General features: G+C 43.3%; 1 protein-coding gene across 5 annotated transcripts in view; it reads left to right on the forward strand.

Annotated features, from left to right (window-relative positions):
- The first annotated feature begins 823 nt into the window (after window positions 1-823).
- The window catches only part of BCAS1 (brain enriched myelin associated protein 1), a 52700-nt gene continuing 33559 nt past the window's right edge, over window positions 824-19964 (forward strand). For all 5 annotated transcript variants that reach the window (XM_081867715.1, XM_081867717.1, XM_081867719.1 and 2 more), the window contains exons 1-4: window positions 824-975; window positions 5969-6048; window positions 7552-7639; window positions 15092-15660. In XM_081867715.1, coding sequence (XP_081723841.1) covers window positions 5977-6048; window positions 7552-7639; window positions 15092-15660 — 729 coding nt within the window. In that variant the 5' untranslated portion in view covers window positions 824-975; window positions 5969-5976. The remainder of the gene's footprint in view (window positions 976-5968; window positions 6049-7551; window positions 7640-15091; window positions 15661-19964) is intronic.

The following is a 19964-nucleotide window of genomic DNA, read 5'->3' on the forward strand; positions in this document are numbered from 1 at the left end:
CGGGGGCCAGATCCGGCCCAATCGCCTTCTAAATCTGGCCTGCAGACGGTCCTGGAATCGGCATGTTTTTATATGGGTAGAATGTGTCATTTTATTTAAAATGCATCTCTGTGGGGCCTGAAAATGTGGTCAGGGTTCGAATTATGAGCAGCAGGATGAAAGCAATGATAAATGAAATACAGTGGAACCTCGGGTTAAGAACTTAATTCATTCTGGAGGTCCGTTCTTAACCTGAAACTGTTCTTAACCTGAGGTACCACTTTAGCTAATGGGGGCCTCCCGCTGCCGCCGCGCCACCACCGCGCAATTTCTGTTCTCATCCTGAAGCAAAGTTCTTCACCCAAGGTACTATTTCTGGGTTAACGCAGTTTGTAACCTGAAACGTCTGTAACCTGAAGCGTCTGTAACCTGAGGTACCACTGTAGAGGATAATTGTATTAGATAAAAGTATGTTATATAAAGCAATAGTTATAAGGTGGGAATAAAAACATCACAGAGATAAGGGTGGGAAGTCAAAATATTAGAAAAAAAACATATATTGAAATTTAAGTAAATTTGTAAAGCTTGTGGAAATCAATATAAAAAAAACTTTTTTGAAAAAGGAACTTGGTGTGATTTACCTCTGCACAAACATCTCCTTAAGTTGCATTGAGAGTACAAGGAGTGCATGTGCAGACTTTCATTTTACTCATATGGAGTTAACAGGCATCATCAACTCCAGAAAAGGACGCTTGTAACTGAACAGGTTTGGGTGGCCCTGGAAGCCAGGAAGCAAAAATACTTGAGCAGGGACTCCACCCTCTCCATATGTGGCTAACCCAGTGTTTGCGCTATTTCGTACGGAAGATTGCCCAAGGCACAACAAGGCACCTGTTGGCCTCTGGGAAGGACTTTTGTAAACTGCAGCACCTCTTCCTGAACAGCTCCGAGAGAACTACACAGCAGTGCCAGGGTCTTGGCAGAAAAGCATCCAAGGTAAGCTGTCCTTTTCTTTTTTTGTTGCTATGGTCTTCTCAGAGCTTTCAGGCTTGGAGCATTTCCTCCTCCTCCTCCTTTCTCCCCTGCCCCAAGGCATTAAGAAAGCTGAAGGATGGCCCTTCCTATGGGATTTTGCCAGTTTCTGGAGCTGCAAAACAGTGTTGTTTTGTTTGCCTGTCAACATGGCTCTGTGTGTGTGTGTGTGTGTGTGTGTGTGTGTGTGTGTGTGTGCTGTTCCTTCTTGCTTCTGCCTTAAAGTAGAATCATTCCTCTTGCCCTTGTTGAAATCAGATCTCTGATAGGGGATAAGGCCAGCTCAACTGCCCAAGCAATCTCAGATTTCTTAAGGATCGCAGAAGGAAGGTGGATAAAACTCAAGAGGTGTACTTAAGGGTCCCTTGCAATGTCGGAAAGGATCCAAAGCAGCAATGCTTTAGCTTAGGGCAGGCTACTTCATTCTCACAACAACCCTGTGAGGCAGATTAGGAGGGCGATGTGCTCAAGGGTCACTCTGTGAACTGAGATTCAAGCCTAGGACTCCCCAAGTCAGTTCCAACACTCTAGCTGCCGCATCACACTGCTTCTCAGTGGGATATTGATGCGATCCCAGCTCAGGCATGGAAGATCACTTTGCCCAGTTCCTATCTCCAGGCTAATCTACCTCACAGGGTTGTTGTAAGGAAAAAAATGGACTATGCTTCTTGCTTGGAGCCCCTTGGTGGAAGGTTGGGGTAAATGAAAATACAACAGGAGAGCTGTATACAGTTTGAAGTGACTTATATAGAACTGTAGCTATATCTTCCTTCTCATTTTGGTATAGTCTCTGCATCTAAACATACTATAGTAAGTTTTAATGTGATGATGCAGCCAATACATTGGAGTATTTCTGTCCATTATCATCTGAGTTTTGGACATGACTACCAAAGGTGATGGTGATATTATATTGTCACTATTTGTTATTGTTGTTTTAATAATATTTATTACACACCCTTAACCAGAAGGTCCCAGGTTAGGTCACGGCAAAATAAATTTTAAAATAGCATTAAAGACAGTTAAGAAAAATAGTAGTGGCAGCAGTTGTTCCTCTAGCTGTTCACTTACACTGTGTGTAGCTTAGCTGGTGTAAGGTGCCATCATTTTTAAAAAAGCATTTTCTTAATCATTTTCACAGCACTCTTCTAAGGTTGATTACTATCATTCCCGTTTTATAAAAGGAAACTGAGGCTGAGAGAGAGGGAGACATTTCAAACGGAGTGAGTCCAAATTATGAGATGTTCCACTCTTTATAATGAGACACGGATAGGAACCTCACACACACCTTTTCACACTTGTGGAGTTTGCACAACTTGAGCATTATGCTGTCGGCAAGAGAATGCAGCTTGCATACTTCACCTTTGCACAATACTCAGAAGTGTTGACAGAGGTTGCACAAATGGTTTTGCACATCTCCTCTTGCCAGTGTATTGTAATGCACAAATTAACCCTGAATTGGATTTGATCTGATTTGATTTCTTGCATTGAAAAGGACTGGAGGGCTTCGTGGGAAAGGTGGGCTCTGTGGAGGAATGTAGTGCATTCTCGTGAATTATATAAATACATTGGTTAAGTATGCCATGTTTGGAACCAATTCACATGTTACACCTGGCTGCAAATTTCCTTTTTCTTCTCTCCTCCAGCTCATATTAGCAGCCACGGGTGGCACCAGCAGCCAGAATCCTTGGGCAGCTGCCAGGGCTCCACTTGCCCATTTACTACCTCTGGTGTAGTGTTGCTCCCAGGGCATTGTGGGAAATTAAAATGACAGATCGCATTGCCTAGGTAGATCAGGCCTGACCCTATGACCAGCACTGGGTAACAATCTGATGTCTCACAAAGTTATGGCGCAACACTGCATCAGATGCATTATGCATTAAATTGGCACCTCACTCCCTACATCCAAGTGCTGCCTCTGCGAGGTAAGCCAGACATCGGGCCCCAGTGATGCACGTTGAACTCTGCTAGAGGGCATTTCAGCAATTGCCTGGCACTGACCCTGCTTGCAACCTCTATGAATTTGCAATGTTGTGAATAGGCCAGGAAATTCCAGAGCATTGCAGCAGCAATGTTCGTGACACATGGCACTTCCAGATTAACTTCTTACTGAGCATTCACCCTGATTTGTGTAGAATAAATGTTGTCCACACTTTACAGTGTGTTTCCCCATCATTTTTCATATATAAAAAAAAGTCTGATTGGGGGGAGGCAGGTCTGTTGCACGAGATCACCAAATCTTTGTGCAACCTGAATTTGCCGGTAATGATTGAATCCCATCTGAAAATAGCAACAGTTTGGAAGTTCCCACAGTATTCTGATGTGCACATTACACTGGCCACCCAAGTAAACCCTGCATACAAGCAGGCAGGAAACAGAGATAAGAAGGGGCAATGAACATTATCACGTTAACATGCCCTGATCCTTGCTTTTTCTGAAGAAAAGGAGGCTTGATTAGAGAGGTGGCAGGTGAAGAGGGGTTGCTTAACCCTTTCCACTGCCAGTCGTTTTCCTGCTCCAAATCACCCTCCCCTGATCCACTTCCCCCCTTTCAAAGTTCCCAGGACCTGTTTGCCTGTGGAGTCCAATGTGGGAGTTTCCCCTGTTAGAAGAATTCAGCACAGGGAATGAACAATCTGGAGGCTTGCCTTCAAGGCCAAGCAGAAATCGCAGAGGCTTCAAATAGGACGTGAGCTCAGCTGGGTGCCTGTTTGAATTGTTCAAGGGTGGTTCTTGTTTACTCCGAGTGACTAATCCCAGTCCCTTCCCTTAGCGGTCGGCTCTGAAGCAGGGAAAGAGAGTAGAGACAGATAGAAAACTTTGCCCTCCAGATTTGTGGTGGGCACCACTTGGCACACATTTTCTGGGACCAGCAAGACAATTGCAGAAATGCCAAACAAGTGTTTCTACATGTTGCCAACCCTTATTTCCCCTTGGGTGTGTACACAGGCAGTAGCATCCGTCTACTGAGTGCCACTGCTGGCTGTGCAGCCGGATATTTGTTTAGCAATAAGTCACGTGTCTGACATATTTCACATGTTCCACATTTTTCCCCACCTGTGTTTTTGTCATAGGCAGATTGGCACCTAAGGCTCATGATCCAAACTTCATATTCCTGAATTTGGTGACAAAACTTCCTGCCTTTTACATTGTATTAGATATTGTATACATCATGCAGGGTTGTCCATTGCTAAGCAAACTTTGGGCAGCTGACTAACTCTAGTTTGCTTTGTAATGTTATGTACTTAAGCCTAGATTTTTTGTTTTTTGTTTTTTTTTTATGATTGAATTTATTCTGCGTTTGCCCAATTGTTGATTTTTGTCATTCTTGAATTTACTGACATGTTCTGCATTTTGTATATTTGTATTTCCAATGCTATGTATTTTTATGATTTGAATGATTGCTGTAAGCCCCTTTGGGCACCGTTCACTGTGGAAAAGTGTCATATAAATAAACTTGTCCAATCAATTAATCAAAGTGGATGATACTTGATGGTGGCAGACTCACGCTTTTGCATGCAGGTCTGCCCCAATCATGTGCAAAGGCAGTGCAAATTAAAATACAAAAGTGAACAGTTTGGTGTGGGGTATTAAATTTTCCTGCCTGACTTTCAGATACTTTTTGAATTATTGTGGAAATCCCTTCCAAGTGAGATCTGCTTAAGGGACCACACAATGTCTCTCTTGTTCGCTTCATTTTTAGTGAGTCGTTTGACTTGATTTATTGGGTGCTATCTTTCTTTCTTTGCATTTTCATAATGCTGTAACAGCTAGGCTCCAACAAGTCCCAGGTTCAGTCTATGGAATTTCTGGGTCGGGCTAGGAAGGATTCAATCAGTGTAGGCAGTATTGAGTTAGACATACCAATGTCATAAGGCAGCTTTCTATGCCATTGGTAAAATACATGCTGTACGTTAGGAGTGAGAGACCTCAGCCCTCCTCTCCTCTGTCCAGCTATTGGGGCTTTCCAGGCCACATGCCCATACCAGCCCTGCTCTCAAAATCCTCAAGGGGTTTTGCCTGGCTCTAGTCTTGCTTGCAGGCTTCTCATAGGCATCTTGTTGCTCCCTGTGAGAACAGGATGCTAGACAAGATCAGCATTTGGCCTAATTCACCAGGACTCACCTTATTCCTCAAGTTGTGAGCATAATTTGCATGATGGAGGGCAGAGGTGTCATGCCTTGTCTCTACCACATGAGCAACAGATCTGGGTTTGAACAGGACAGGGTTAATGGTGTCAGAAGTACTGCTGGAGACTTCCTTAATGGAACATTTATTGTTAGGGGAACTGCAGATTAATGGCTAGGGATTTTCATGTGATGTTGATTCAATGGGACTAAATTGTTGAACAATTTCTTATTGATAAAGCATCTGTAGTTTTTAAAATGGGAATGGCAACACCTTCCCCACCCCAGCTAAGGATGTTGTGATCTAGGTGTCTGTGTGTGAAAAGAGCAAGACTACATTTTGAAATAGGTGCTGAGACAGAGCTGAGTTTGGGCTCTGCATCTTGAGGTGCAGCCTGCCTCTCTCAAGAGGTCCTATGTGGGAGCAGTGGATTGCACAGGGGTAGAATAGATGCCCCTTTGGGTCCCTTCCAGGTCTACAATTCTATGAACCTATGGTTCTATGACTTTCACTGTCCGGTGGAGTATTTGTAAGTTAAGCTGTGCTTCCACCTGTGCTCTGCCAGTACATTTGTTAATACATGTAAATACTGCCCAATGCCACTAAGCCTCCAGTAACCACCTCCCAAAGGTAATTTAAAACTGGGCAAACAGATGCATCTGAAACTTCTCAATGATTCAGAGAAGTGGTGGAGTATGTGAGAATACGAACTACGGTTTAGTGTCTCTCACATCCCCATAGGGTTCTGCAAATACATCCCTGCTCTGAAGTGTGGCTAAAGGCTGCTCAGTCAGCCCCATGTTTCCTAAATTCTGTATTTTCTCAAACACAGTGTCCACTATGGGAAACACAATGTCCATGCAAAGGGAACCTGAAGACGACGAACCTGTTCACATAACAGCATATTCAGAGGTAAAAATCTGTAGATTTCTTTGTTCTGCTTCGTCTGGTCAAATTGTATTGAAAATGCACAAGCAGCAAACTTTTTCAGCAGGGGGCTGGTCCACTGTCCCTCAGACCTTGTGGGGGGCTGGACTATATTTTGGGGGGGGAAATATGAACGAATTCCTATGCCCCACTACTCATGTAAAAACACCAGGCAGGCCCCACAAATAACCCAGAGATGCATTTTAAATAAAAAGGCACATTCTACTCATGTAAAAACACACTGATTCTCATCCGCAGGCCAGATTGAGAAGGCAATTGGGCCGAATCTGGCCCCCGGGCCTTGGTTTGCCTACCCATGGCACAAGCTGTGTCTCTGGCAGCCCTCCACTACACTTGCTGGGCTGAAAGAAATGCAGTCTGTATTTAGATACTGGGAGGAGATGGAGACGCAGCTATGCAGCATTTAAATGTTGCTTTTGTGTTTTGTACTGTGTTGGGAAATTGCAGGGATATGTGCATGCCTGGATGGATGCCTCTACCTATAAAAACGGCACATGTAAGGGAAAAGCTCCAGGATGGTGGTAGGGATGGGATACATCAAGCAAGGACTGTGAAGGGCAGCAGTGGACAGGGTGGATCTCTAGCTAAACGATGATTAGGTAAGCAAATAGAACACCAACCAGGGATAGACAAAGCTTTGTGGCTCAGAAGGATCAAGTCCCATGCTATTTGTTTGTCGAAATACCCAAATACAAATGGGAGTGATCCAAGCACAAAAGTAAATTTAAGAATTCCATAGCTGAGTCTCCTCCACCCACACATCTCCTACCAGGATGCATACACACTATACATTTAAAGCACATTTGAAGCACATTCTTTCCTTCAAAGTACTCCGGGCATTGTACAGTGGTTACTCGGTTCTGAAATGTAATCCATTCCGGATGTCCGTTTGACTCCCGAAACGTTCGAAAACCAAAGTGCTACTTCCGAATGGCTGCAGGAGCTTCCTGCAGTCAAGCGGAAGCTGTGTCTGATGTTCGGCTTCCAAAAAACGTTTGAAAACCGGAACACTTCCAGGTTTTCAGTGTTCGGGAGCTGATTTGTTTGTCAACTAAGCTGTTCGAGAACCAAGGTTCCACTGTAATTTGTTAAGGGTTGCCAGGAATTGTAGCTCATTGAGGGGTGAACTCCAGTGCCCAGAATTCTTTCATGCTTGCACATCTTAGGCTACCTTCCTCTTCCTTCCTCTACTCGCACTTTCCCATTCTTTCCCCTGACTTCTAATTTAATGGCAAGCCATGGTTTGTTGTTACACACCTGAGCCTGGAAAACTGGTTTGAGCAAAACATAGTTTGCCCAGTTCTGATGTAAAGGGCATGATGGGAACAGGGAGAGGAAAGAGGGAATGCACAAGCCCAAGGTAATAATGAACCACTCTCTTCTGAGTTCATTACTGCAGTGTTCAAAATTGTGCAAGGGTTTGTGAACAAGCAGTTTCAACGACTAACCTTCAGTCTGATGCTCTAGGTTTCATCTGAACCTCCTGAAAACCTTAAGAATGGACCTGTCACAATCGCGACTATACAGACTGTTCCTTCTGCAAATGGTGATGCAGGTATGTTCAGAGAAGGAAAGGCTGCCATGCCCATTGCTGGATGGGCTCTCCAACTCCAGCTGACTTAAACAAGCCCCCTGTGCAAAGAGAAATCCACACCCACACATTTATGCAAATGTTCACTTCCTGGGTATAAAAACATGCAAGATTTTAGGGGACAGTTGTTATGTAATCTGATATGAGAATGTGCCTTTGTGATGCACATTAGTGGGTCAACCTCTGCTAATCTAGGTGTTCAAACTCTTTGCTAGCTGCAATGGATAGAGTGTTCAGGACAGCTCTACGTGATTGCTACATATAATCCAGCCCTTGTTCTTGGACACATATGGGGACAATGGGTGTTTCTTAGTTATTTCGCTTAGATCATTGTCTAGAAACAAAATACTTTTTATTCTGTGTCACTCATCAGTTTGCCTCTTCCTATACTGATTGCAGTTCAGACCAATAAATGATACGATCTCTTTGGCATTTCTCTCTGCCATTCCTTTTCACAGGAGACGTATGTAAATCATACAAATTAAGCAGACATTAATCATATTGGTATACAGTCCATACTGTATGCTATAGTATATTATAGGCAAAGGCTGGGAACCAGAAACAATGACAAGCCAGGAAGCTTTTATAAAACATGCATGAGATAAAACCATGTAAGACAAAACCACATCATTTATCACACCCCCGAGGAAACACCTGCCTGCTTAGTACGAGCTGTGTGGCTTCTGCATGGCTAGTTTGCTGCATTTATGAAAGTGTGTGTTTAGGATCAAGGTATGGGAATCTATTTCCAAAACAGAGAGATGCATATGTGTCATGCAGTGAATATTAATGCAGCTGGCCCTTGATGTGATCAGGTGATTCCACTTGGGGTCTGTAATCACTCACTTCCCCAAATGAGTGCAACTTCAGTCTAAAATCTAAAATCATCAGGAAAAGTGATAGGGGAAGAGAGAGGGACATGTTGCAAAACATAGAGTTGGACATGATTTGAGGGAAAGTTGATCATTGCCAGTAGACCAGAAAGGAGGGTCTGGTCTAGCTGGTTTTGTTTTCCTTTGAAACTGTGTAATAGAAAAGCAAAGCAAAGTTTGAATTATTCCAAATTCCTAGCCTATAAAGGGTTTGGATGCTTTTTGCTGTGGGCTTTAGGGCAATCTTCCAGTGTAATGATTGGAATGGGGACTGCAGAGCTTCCTGGGTGTGTCTGTGAACAGGTTACGAGATTACTACTGGATCTCATGAACAGACAAATTTGTGTGGACTAATTTCTGTATAACATTCCCACAAACAGACCTCCAGGGGATTGTTTCAAAATGGCTGTCCATATTCTGATGGCACCAATCTACAAATGAACCCTATTCTCCATAGCTCTGCTTATATTTGATTTATTTATTGGTCACTTGACTCTTCTCTGTGTACAGTACAGAGGTGGAGGTTCAGGCGCAGCACAAAAAGCAGATATGTCAATATCATATATAAGTTGTGGGTGTTAACTCAGAGTGATTAATTGTATTTGACTTCTTTCTCTGACTCATTCAGAAGTAGGCTTGTCTGCCAGACTATGCTCTCTGCAAAAGAGGACTGACATTTGCCCGTGCTTATGTCTGCCCGTCTTGTGTGTTCCCCCGTTGTGTTTGAAACCTCTGAGCCCCTATGCCCTGGTCATGAAGTGGTGGTAGAGAGTGTTCTTGTGTTTGAGTCTTGCTCATGGGTTTCTTGCAGACATCTGGGTGGTCACTTTGGGAACCAGATGCTGTACTAGATGGGCTATTGAAATGATCCTGCAGGGCTCTCCTTAAGTTCTGATGACAATGCCTATACTCTACCGCCCCCCTTGGAGAGATATGAAGAAGGAAATCAGAAGAGTGCTGTTCTTTCTGGAGCCAGTGTGGTGTAGTGGTTAAGAACAATAGACTCATAATCTGGGGAACCAGGTTCGCATCTCTGCTCCTCCACATGCAGCTGCTGGGTGACCTTGGGCTACTCACACTTCTCTGAAGTCTCTCAGCCCCACTCACCTCACAGAGTGTTTGTTGTGGGGGAAGAAGGGAAAGGAGAATGTTAGCCGCTTTGAGACCCCCTAGGGTAGTGATAAAGTGGGATATCAAATCCAAACTCTTCTTCTTCTTTCTCACTTCCCATTTTACAGTGGTGCCCCGCAAGACGAATGCCTCACAAGACGAAAAACTCGCTAGATGAAAGGGTTTTCCGTTTTTCGAGATGCTTCGCAAGACGAATTTCCCTATGGGCTTGCTTCACAAGACGAAAACGTCTTGCGAGTTTGCTTCCTTTTTCGTAAAACCGTTAATACCCGGGGAATCTGCGCTCCACAAGACAAAAAAAAGCAAGACGAAGCAACTCGCGGAACGAATTAATTTCGTCTTGCGAGGCACCACTGTACTTTATGTACTTTTCAAAGCTCAGATTAATTTTACTGAATCTGACTGAATCCTACTGAGTGCACAGCACTCACTCAAAAATCCAAATGTGCCCATGGGCCCAAAAAGTTTGGTGACCCCAGTTGTGTAGCACAACAAGCAGAAACAGCCCAACACCTGGGGGTTGATAAGCCTCCTGTTTTTGTTTTCTGCTGGGACTATAAAACAGGAAAAGCAAAAAACAAAACAGGAGGGGATGTCAAGCAATTGTCAGAATACAGACAACAGGTGTGCAGGCTTGGTGGCATTTAACTTGTTTTGTGTTACAACCTGAACAAGTGCAGCTGTTCACATAAAGCTTCTCTGAAGATGGTAACGTTTGTTTTAATGGAGATCTTGATTAAAAAGATAAGCACGTACTTCCCTCTGCCCCATGTCTGTATTAAATCAGAAGCATTTCTTTCATTAGGCAGCATGTTTTTGCAGCTGCTTGCTGTCTGTCTTATGGTGCCACATCCAGCACACATCGTTCTGATGCATCAAATTTTAGCTGAACCCCATTCTCAACAAAACACTTTGCTTATGTGGATAGTTGCTTCCAAGTTGTTGGGTCCCACACGGCATTCAAAACTGTGCATCTCTCAAGGCCTTCCTGTTATTTACCATCATAGCACAGGAAGTATTTTTACACACCTGCCCTATATGCTAAAAGTAAAAAATGTCAGCAATATAGGAATCACGCTTTATCCAGGTTTGTATCTAGCCTTGCCCACAAACAAAAGTGTGTGTGTGTGTGGGGGGGGGTTCTGCACTCCCTTTCTCAAAGGCAGTGGTGTGATATTTGGAGTTGCACCTTTGCTTCAAGGTGCATGAAGCCATTTATATGCCTCTTAACATATAGTCATGGCTGAAGTCACAGCTGTGTATTCAAAGCCCTAATTTGAGACGTTGGCCTAAATGCCATGGATTAATAACCCTTTCTGCCAGGGCAAATAAGTGAAGCCCTTTCTCTCAAAAAACAAGCCTGGTCTTTCTGAAAATTTGGCACTTGTTTACTGCACTGGCATGTATAATTTAAGAAAACCATAAATCATTGCAAGATAATGTGAAATGTGCTAGATCTTGATTTTCAAGAAATGTTGCATTACTCTGTTAAGCTACTTAGAAACTAAAAACAGGTGCTGGTTAAGAGTCAAACAACAAGAAACCTGCTGAGAAAGTTAAGGTGTAGCATGTGTCTATAAATAGATATTGATAGCTTCTATACTGAGGTCTTTAGGAACCTCTAAGTGTTTTCCATGAGGCTCCCAGAAAGCCTCATATGCAGAGCAGGGCAGGGGCATCAGATGGGTGAGTTGGTGGGTAAGAAAGATGATGTCTCACTCTTACTCCCACTCCCCACACCATTCAAAGGGAAATTATATGGAGCAAACATAACCAGTCCCAGATCACAATTACTCCATACACATTTATACCATTTGGAGATCAAGACCAATAAGCGGCCAAGCTCCAGGGAAGCTTTCTAGATCCTCCTCATGAGCAAGAGGATGAAGTATTCACAAATAAAGTGCCCCATCATAAAGTGCTAAAGAACAATGTATCCTAGTGATGCCAAAGGAGACTATAGAGAAACAAAGACATCATGGAGCACCATCAAACTTACAATTTCTGATTCTTTCTCTGCATCTTTCATCTCGTTGATACTTTCCCAGACTTCATAGCACCCTGACTTGTGTATTTAGCAACATATTTAGTAAATGGGTGGCAGTAAGTTTACCAATCTGCTAAAATAACAAAAGCAACCCAGATAGTCAATGTGTCCAAGCTATTCCTCTGTTCTGGAGGAGCTCCGGTGCCTGAAAAGTTGCCCTCTTCATCTGTGGACCCAGTGGAAGCTACCTGCTTTGTTATATGGCCTGATTCTGCAGCTAAAATACCCAGCTTGCCATTATTATTTATTAAATTTGTATACCACCCTTCATACGTGGTTCTCAGGGCAGTTCACATTATTATAATAGAAGCTGGGTCGTATGAATAGGCTGAAAGCTATGTCTAGACCAGGGGTGGCTAACATGGGAGCTTCCAGATGTTGTTAACTCCCATCATTTATCATACTGGCTGGGGCTGATGTGAGTCGGATGCCTCTTAGAGGTGGAACTGTATGTGTTCAGTGAAGATGCATTTCTAGCTAGAGTCTGCTACACAGATGTGAATGGGGAGGAAAGCCAATATCTCTGATTCTTGTCGGGCAGTTAATTAGCTGGGTTTATTAGCCAATCCTGGATTGTTTGGACCAGCTGCAGAATATGCATCAAACATAAGTACTACTTGGTGAAATTCAACCTTGGTGGGTCACAAGCTGTGCAGACATGTTCGTGCAACAGGGCTTGAAATGGAAAGTGGCAACTGTTAAATATCATGTGAATATTGCTCATGATCACTTTCTTTTCCATTTTGCTGATGGTTCTAGACACCCTGAAATAAGCCCCATTCCTATAATGCTTTACTAGTTCACAGCTGCAAAGGCATCATCACAGTGGGATCTTTCCATTTTCCTGCTTTGTCTTGTACACTTGGCTCATGTCTTTCCACAGCTGTTTAAGAAACGCATTTAGAAATGATTTTCATGTCTGTCTTGCCTTGGTGTAGTTTCTGAAATCAAAGGTATGTCAATCGACCGTGGCAGGCTTTTATCTTTGTGCTTGATTTCACTTGTGTGAGTGAAAGGACACCATTTTCAGGCTAGATCCTGCTGCCTTGTACATGCTGATTAATGAGAGCTTATGGCAGGTTTTTTGACCCATTGCTCTAGAACCAGAGTTCTCAAAGCCTCTCTAAGGAGGTTCAGGGATAGGACAACAGTGACTCAAGGGAGCTTGAGGATTGCAGGGATGGCCCCAGACCAAGGACAAGGTGCTATTAAGGACAACAGAGTGGTAGGAAGTCATGGTTCAGCCCTACCCAGTCCTGGAATCAAGGCTCTCTCTCTCCTTGGAGAAGGAGGAGAAAGAGTGCGATCCCTCAGCAGATCTCTGCACCACTAACGGCCCTGAGGACCTTAACAATCTGGCCCCAGGACTGCTTGGGTTCTTGGCTGGTCCTTGGATCTTCCCTTAACACCCACCCCCAGGTTTACAAGGGCAGAAAAGAAAGAAAGTCCAGCTAGCTCAGGATTTCCTAAATTTGCGCCTCCAGTTGTTTTGGAACCACAGTTCCCATTATCCCTGACCACTGGTCCTGCTAGCTAGGGATGATGGGAGTTGTAGTCCAAAAACAGTTGGAGACCCAAGTTTGAGGAACACCGAGCTAGCTGCATGTGAGCTACTTGGGAGGAGGGTGAAGCACATGTAACACCTCAAATCAGGACCTGGGCTAAGTGCTAGGAAAGGATGGAGCCTCCAGGAAATATGGCCTGCTCCACTGCTGATCAGCAGCAGCTGGCAGAGCAGGGCAGGTGTAGCTGTGTTGCTGTCCTGACGGTCCAACCGGGAGAGTGGGTGGGCCAAGGCAGTAGAGAGTTCGGCACAGTGTGGGCCTGGTAGCAGGAGCATCAGATTCGCTCTGCCACCAGGCCTGTACCTGCTAAGCTCCCTGCTGCCTTGCCACTCACCCACCCTCCTTCCCTGTAAGCGTCCACGATGCACAGTGTTGGGAAGTCAGGAGAGCAACACAGCCACACCTGCACCACCTGAATGCTGCTGCTGAAGTGGCAGTTCCAAGCTCTAGAGCAAAAGACAGTGGAATGCAGGTTAGCAGTAGGCTACTTTAGGGGGTTAATGATATGCTGGTTGGCACACTCAGCTCTGCCATTCAAGGGAGGGGAATAGCCGAAGGTAAGGCTGGCTCTGATTTAAAGGCAGCAGTGGAATAGTCACAGCAAATAAAATTCCTTCAGCTATTGTGCTTTGACGGGAGTTAACAATTAGATTATTCATTCTGCAATAAAAGAACAGGTTTTTTTGCATTTCCACATTGTTAATTCTCAGAAACTGTACCTTGAAACCTCACAATTTTCCTTTCCCTTTGAGGTGAGGACAATTTTACACTGTTTCTGGCAAGGGGAATCTTGCCTTTACTTCTAGAAATATCATCTTTCTCACAACAATGCAAATACTTATCAGATTTCTAAAGGTTTCCATCCCCACATTTTCAGGAACTAACTACACTCAACTCAAAGCATGCTCTGCTTTTGAATTCTCCAGCATGCAGTTTCTTATGTGGTTTCAGTTTCTAATGATTCAACAAAGAACAATAAGCAGGAAGCTACACTTTTGTAACCTTTGTCTTTAAAAACAAAATAATAATTGTGCCCATTACCACACAGGGCATGCAGAGACAAAGCCTTTGACAAATCCAAACTGCTGCAAATGATTAACAGTAGGTTCCTTCTAACCCTGTCATTCTATGTCATCATCAGGGAGACCCCTGCATCTAGCAGGCTTGAACCCTCAACACATCAGCTGGTGAGCGGAGAGTTCTATCCTGCTCAGTTGGCTGTGTCTACCTGTCCCCCTACTGTGAGCAAACATACAAAGCCAAAATACAGTGTTGGGCTATTTAAAAGCCCTTTTGCAAACAGCCCCATGTTGCTCTTTAAACATCTGGTTTTTGGACATTCAAAGTGCAGCATGGGGCTGTTTGCAAAAGAGCTTTCAACCTCCATGTTGCACTTTGAAGTCCCAACAGTCGGGGCTTCAAAGCACAGCATCATCTGTTGTTTCTAGGACACTCACCTTTCCAATTTAGCTCTCCAGAGGTAGGGAGATAAGGATCTGGCCAGCTGGCCAGGAAGAGTTCCTCATCCTTGCCCTATAGCTTAAGGGAGCATTCCAGTGTCATCAAAGTGTGGGCCATAAATAGTCAACAATGACAATACAGTGGGGTTCAGCAACCCATATTCCATGTGTAAGCGGATAGGCCAAAGCTCACACTTTGTAATGAGAATGGCACGTACACACTGTGCTTGTTTAGCCATTGCAGTTTACAATCAGTCCATTAAATACGCAGGCAGCTATGATTAATAGTGCATCTTTCCTGTCATGATGGATAATTGCTGTTTTCTTGTTTGTACTTGTAGTGGATGCAAGAGTGAGTGTTGTCCAGGATAATGTGGCCGTTTCTTCCCAGAAGACAATGGAGCTCAGCTCCAGCTCTGAGGCCAGTGGAAATAATCTTGGGAAGGAGGCCAAGGCGGCCCCACCAGCTGCCAAATCTCGTTTTGTCTTTGCATTTTCACGGCCTGTACCAGGACGTACCGAAGAGAAAGCAGCAAATGCATCGGCTGGATCGGCTCAGCTTGATGTCAGCTCAGAAGCACCCCAAGCGAACAAAGCCTTGAGTGAGAATGTGGACCTTCCTGCTGCAGCTGCGACAGAGGAAGCTTCAGATAAAAGCCTAAGGGAAGAATCTCTCAGTGAAATTGAACTCACAGCACCGGGGAAGGCAGAAGAGGAGGATGCCGCTTTGTCCAAGCCCAAAGAGTTAAGCTTTTTCGACAGACTCTTCAAAGTGGAAAGGGGGAAAGACAAGACCAAAGCACAAGACCAAAGCCAAGGGGAGGTGAAGGAAGAGAATCCAGGTGTCATTATCACAGCAGAAGGAACTGCAGGATTACAAAGCACGCCAGAGAATGTCTTGCAGGGGAAGGCAAGTAAACAAAACAGGATGGTATAATTTGTCTCTAATTAAGTCTGTCTGGAGGTGTTTTTGTTTTTTTAATGGGACAAGATAGCGTCACACTGTACAATGTGATAAGAAGCTAAATCCCCGTTGAGTGACATTGGTGGAACAGCCACCTGTTGGAGAGAAATAATAATCCACTGCAGCTGCAATGTTAGCTCCGCAGCACAATTTGCTGACTAGGAGCCCAGAAGCCAAATTTGGCCCACTGAGCATCACTGCCTGCTCCCTGCCCCAGTCTCACTGAATGGTAATTAAGGTGTGGTGACAATTTCAACTACCTGAAATATTTCTATCATAAGAAAAGTTGTGAAAATTGTAGACATTTCTACCAATGCTCTTCTTATGTTTTTGCGTTCTTATCTTCTTTGGGTTTGGTGTTCAAGATTCAGCCACTGGTCAACTTGTGGTGACCTTAGTGTGAGGCAGGTGCCACCAAATTTATGTATATCGTTTCACCATGAAACTATATACATGGAGAAGGCAAGGTGAAACCAAAGTAGACTTCTTTCACTTTCCTAGAGCAATTTCTGGATAATACTCTTGAGATTACAACCATTTCTACAGTTTAAATTCAGCCATGCATTTTGAACTAACCCCATCACCTGCTTGTAAAGAAGTAAACTCTATTTATTGTCCAGGTTGCTCTTTAAAATAAAAGGTGGAATTACTACTAATAGGATTCTGTGAATCGGGGGGGGGGGGGAGTTTTTAAAATAATCTTTCTTGTACCCCACCTTTTTATTTTTATGTTGCGTTTTGAGTTTGCCTGCAGTTGATTTTTGAGCGTAAAGACCCAATAGCTTTTATTTCTAGCAACATATATTTTGGATACTTCATACATAACCCCCAAACATTCTGATGGCTTAAAAAAACCAAAAACCTCTGGGGAATGAGAATCCTATGTGGCTTATTCCATTACTGAGAGTTACAGGGCTTCATTTATTGTTGTTACATTTAGTTGAAGACTATCCACCCTGTCTGACAGTAGCTCTCCAAAGTCTCATGCCCTTCTATCAAAGGTCAAACTAAATAAGATGTGAATGATTAGATATTCCAACTTTCATTTTTCTTTTTTGAAGCACACACAAACCAAACTGGATTTCCACTATGGTTGACCTTCATCTGATTACATTTTTCTTATAGGGAGCCATCTTATCCCAACTCAGAACATTGATCCATCCAGCTTGGTGTTGTTTACTCTGGCTGGCAACAGTCATTTAGAATCTCAGAGGTCTTTCTATCAGCAGGTCTTTTCCTAACCAGAGATGCCAGGATTGAACCTTGGATCTTCTGTGTTTAATGTCAGTGATAGGACATAAGTACTAGTGTGTTTTCCATGGTAAGGCAAGTAGCACTTTCAGGGAAACAACTGAGATTGGGAAAATGTTTTCCCCAGCTATGGCCCTGGTGCAATTCACACCACCCAAGCACATCTGCAATTGCAGGGGGTTGGACTAGATGACCCTCAGGGTCGCTTCAAATTCTACAATTCTATGAATTTGGAGAGAGAGGGAAGTTACATCCCCTCTATGTTGGCCCTTAAACTCTGCAGAAAATTTAACTGATTACTCTCCTTTGTCTTTCTGGCATATCTCAGTTCTCTAGTTTGGCTGTTTACTGACATCACACTGTTTACTACATCACACTTTTGTCACCATACTATGGGACATGGTAATTCATTGTGCAAGAAAACTGCAAAAGACCTAACCAGGCCACACTAGACAAAATTCACTACTGTATTCAGCAAGAGGAGCCAACATGGGGTCCTCCAGATGTTGTTGGACTACAACTTCCATCATCATTGGCCATGCTGGCAGGAGCTGATGAGAGTTGTAGTCCAACAAAAATCTGTACGTCACCACAGTGACTACCCCTATTGATTGGACGAAACATGGTTTGGGATTGCAGTTAGTTTTTTATTGGTCCAGTTGGTAAAGTCAAGTTTTGTGGAATGAAGTGAGGCAGGTGGCTCAAGCAACAGATGTTGGGCAGCAGGAAGGGTTGGCAATGTTTTGGAGCTCAGAACTGCATCCTCAAAGCTACCCTGAAGCCCTCTGGTGCACTGAGTGAAGTTTTTCCTGTCACTTGTATTGAAGTAAGATTCAGCTGCCAATCTAGTCAAATTCTTTTCCTGGAATGAGAGGGGTGCCATATTGCCCTGTGCTTCAGGCAACAAAATGTCCTGGGCATTCCTATAGCTCCTATTTACATACACCAAACCATGGATTTTAACTGCATTCATGCAATTAATGTTTGCGTTTTACTTTGGTCCTTATAGCACTAAAATTATAAGAAGGCATACAAAAGAGCAAAAGATAGCAACAGTAAATGATATCCAACATGAGCCATGTTCAGAATGGGCCCATTGACTTAGTTAGATATCACCCAATTATTTTCCATGGATGCATTCCAGAAAACAGCAATATTTATTGGTAACTAGAAGCAGTTGGAGCCTAGGGTGCTTACTGCCAGGATATGGTTACTGAGATAATGTATAGGAAGCAGGGTTTGTTTGTTTGTTTGTTTGTTTGTTTGTTTGTTTGTTTGTTTTTGTTTGTTTGTTGAGAGTCTACTCAAAAAAACTGTGTGTAGAACTTGAAATTCCAAGTATTATGAAATGCTAATAATTTTTATTTTGCCATCAAGCCATAAGCTTTATGAGGCAGATCTTTACTTTTCCAGACATATCTTCTGAAATAAATGCAATCTGCAGCTCTTATTTGACTTCCCATTAATTCCAAAGTGGTTTATTTATACAAGTGTTCAGGTGGGCAGAATTAGGCTCAAATAAAAAGCTCAGTGGTAATCAACATACTTTCGATAAAATTGGTATCTTTGGCCTCTGACAGACGGCAGAAAGCTGAACATCTGATTACTGTATACAGATGAGATATTTCTACTGGAAGTCTAAATATTTGATTTAATCGTAATTTTCCAGATTTTGCTTCAGGCACACTTCACTCTTTAAGTAAGCCATGACTGATAGCTTCTGTGGGAGCTTAATCACTTCAAAGCTTTTTCCGCATGTCACAATGCCAACAAACAACAACTAACATTGCTGAGAGGGAGGGAAAGAGAGAGAGGGAGAGATGCCTCCATTTTAGATTCCAGTCCAGGAACTACACAGGCATTCTGTGTTTGGCTGAACCATGGCCTTATTTTCAAGCACCACAAAACTACATTCAGGAAGCTGCATAATTAAAACAAGGGCAGGATTCATGAACCGATGAAGCGTTCGCTATTCAAGCCAAGGTAAATTATGTGACTGAAATGTTTCACTGAGTGAGCCGTGCTCTTCATGGGAACAAAAAAGGGCTTGGCAAGAATACAAGCTTTTCATATAGCTTCTCATTATACCCACCCAAAATGGCAGAGCTGATGCTAACACATACACATTTTATAATAACCAGATCTTTAAAAGCTTGGTCTAATTTTTCAGCTGCCCCTTACTTAACTAACATCACTAACGAAGCTTATAGATGGGCTTTCTCCAGAGCCCGCTTTGAGACAATGCCCTCAGCAGTGCTGTACGGCAAATTTACGCGGGTACCAATGCATGCGCGTCTCTGCCCCTGTATGTCTAATAAGGTAGAATCTGTCACTCACATCCTTCTATTTTGCGAACTCTATAGTGAAGAACGAGCTCAACTTATTTTGCCGCTTTTATCAAAATTTATACCCCTTCAACATTATTTGGAATCCTCCCCCGAAATTCTACGAAAATACCTTCTGGAAGATTCCTCAAGCTCAATATCATATGAGGTGGCCAAATTTTGCACTTTAGCAATCAGGAAGCGTAAATCTCTTTTGTTGAACGGCACACTGCGAAGCTCCCTTGCGTAATAATTTTCTCTTTTTTTCTTTTTTCTTCTTCTTGATGCTGTTGTTGATTTCCTTTTGTATGATCTTGTGGTGTTCTGTGTCACTGGCTTTTGCCGCAATAAAACTTGACTTGACTATAATAACCAGAATATTCTGTATGTACAAAAAATTAAATGGGTAGTGCTGACTCCCTCCCCCTTGTACTACAGATTTTATACCCCCCCCCCAAAAAATAGATATAGATGATATAAAGGTAAAGGTAAAGGACCCCTGACATTTAAGTCCAGTCGCGAACAACTCTCTTTACTGGCTGAGGGAGCTGGCGTTTGTCTGCAGACAGTTTTTCTGGGTCATGTGGCCATCATGACTAAGCCGCTTCTGGCAAAACCAAGAGCAGCGCACGGAAACGCCATTTATAGATGATTACTGCAGGGCCAGACCATTAA

The sequence above is a fragment of the Podarcis erhardii genome, assembly GCF_964252035.2.
Source record: "Podarcis erhardii genome assembly, chromosome: 6".
Taxonomy (NCBI): domain Eukaryota; kingdom Metazoa; phylum Chordata; class Lepidosauria; order Squamata; family Lacertidae; genus Podarcis; species Podarcis erhardii.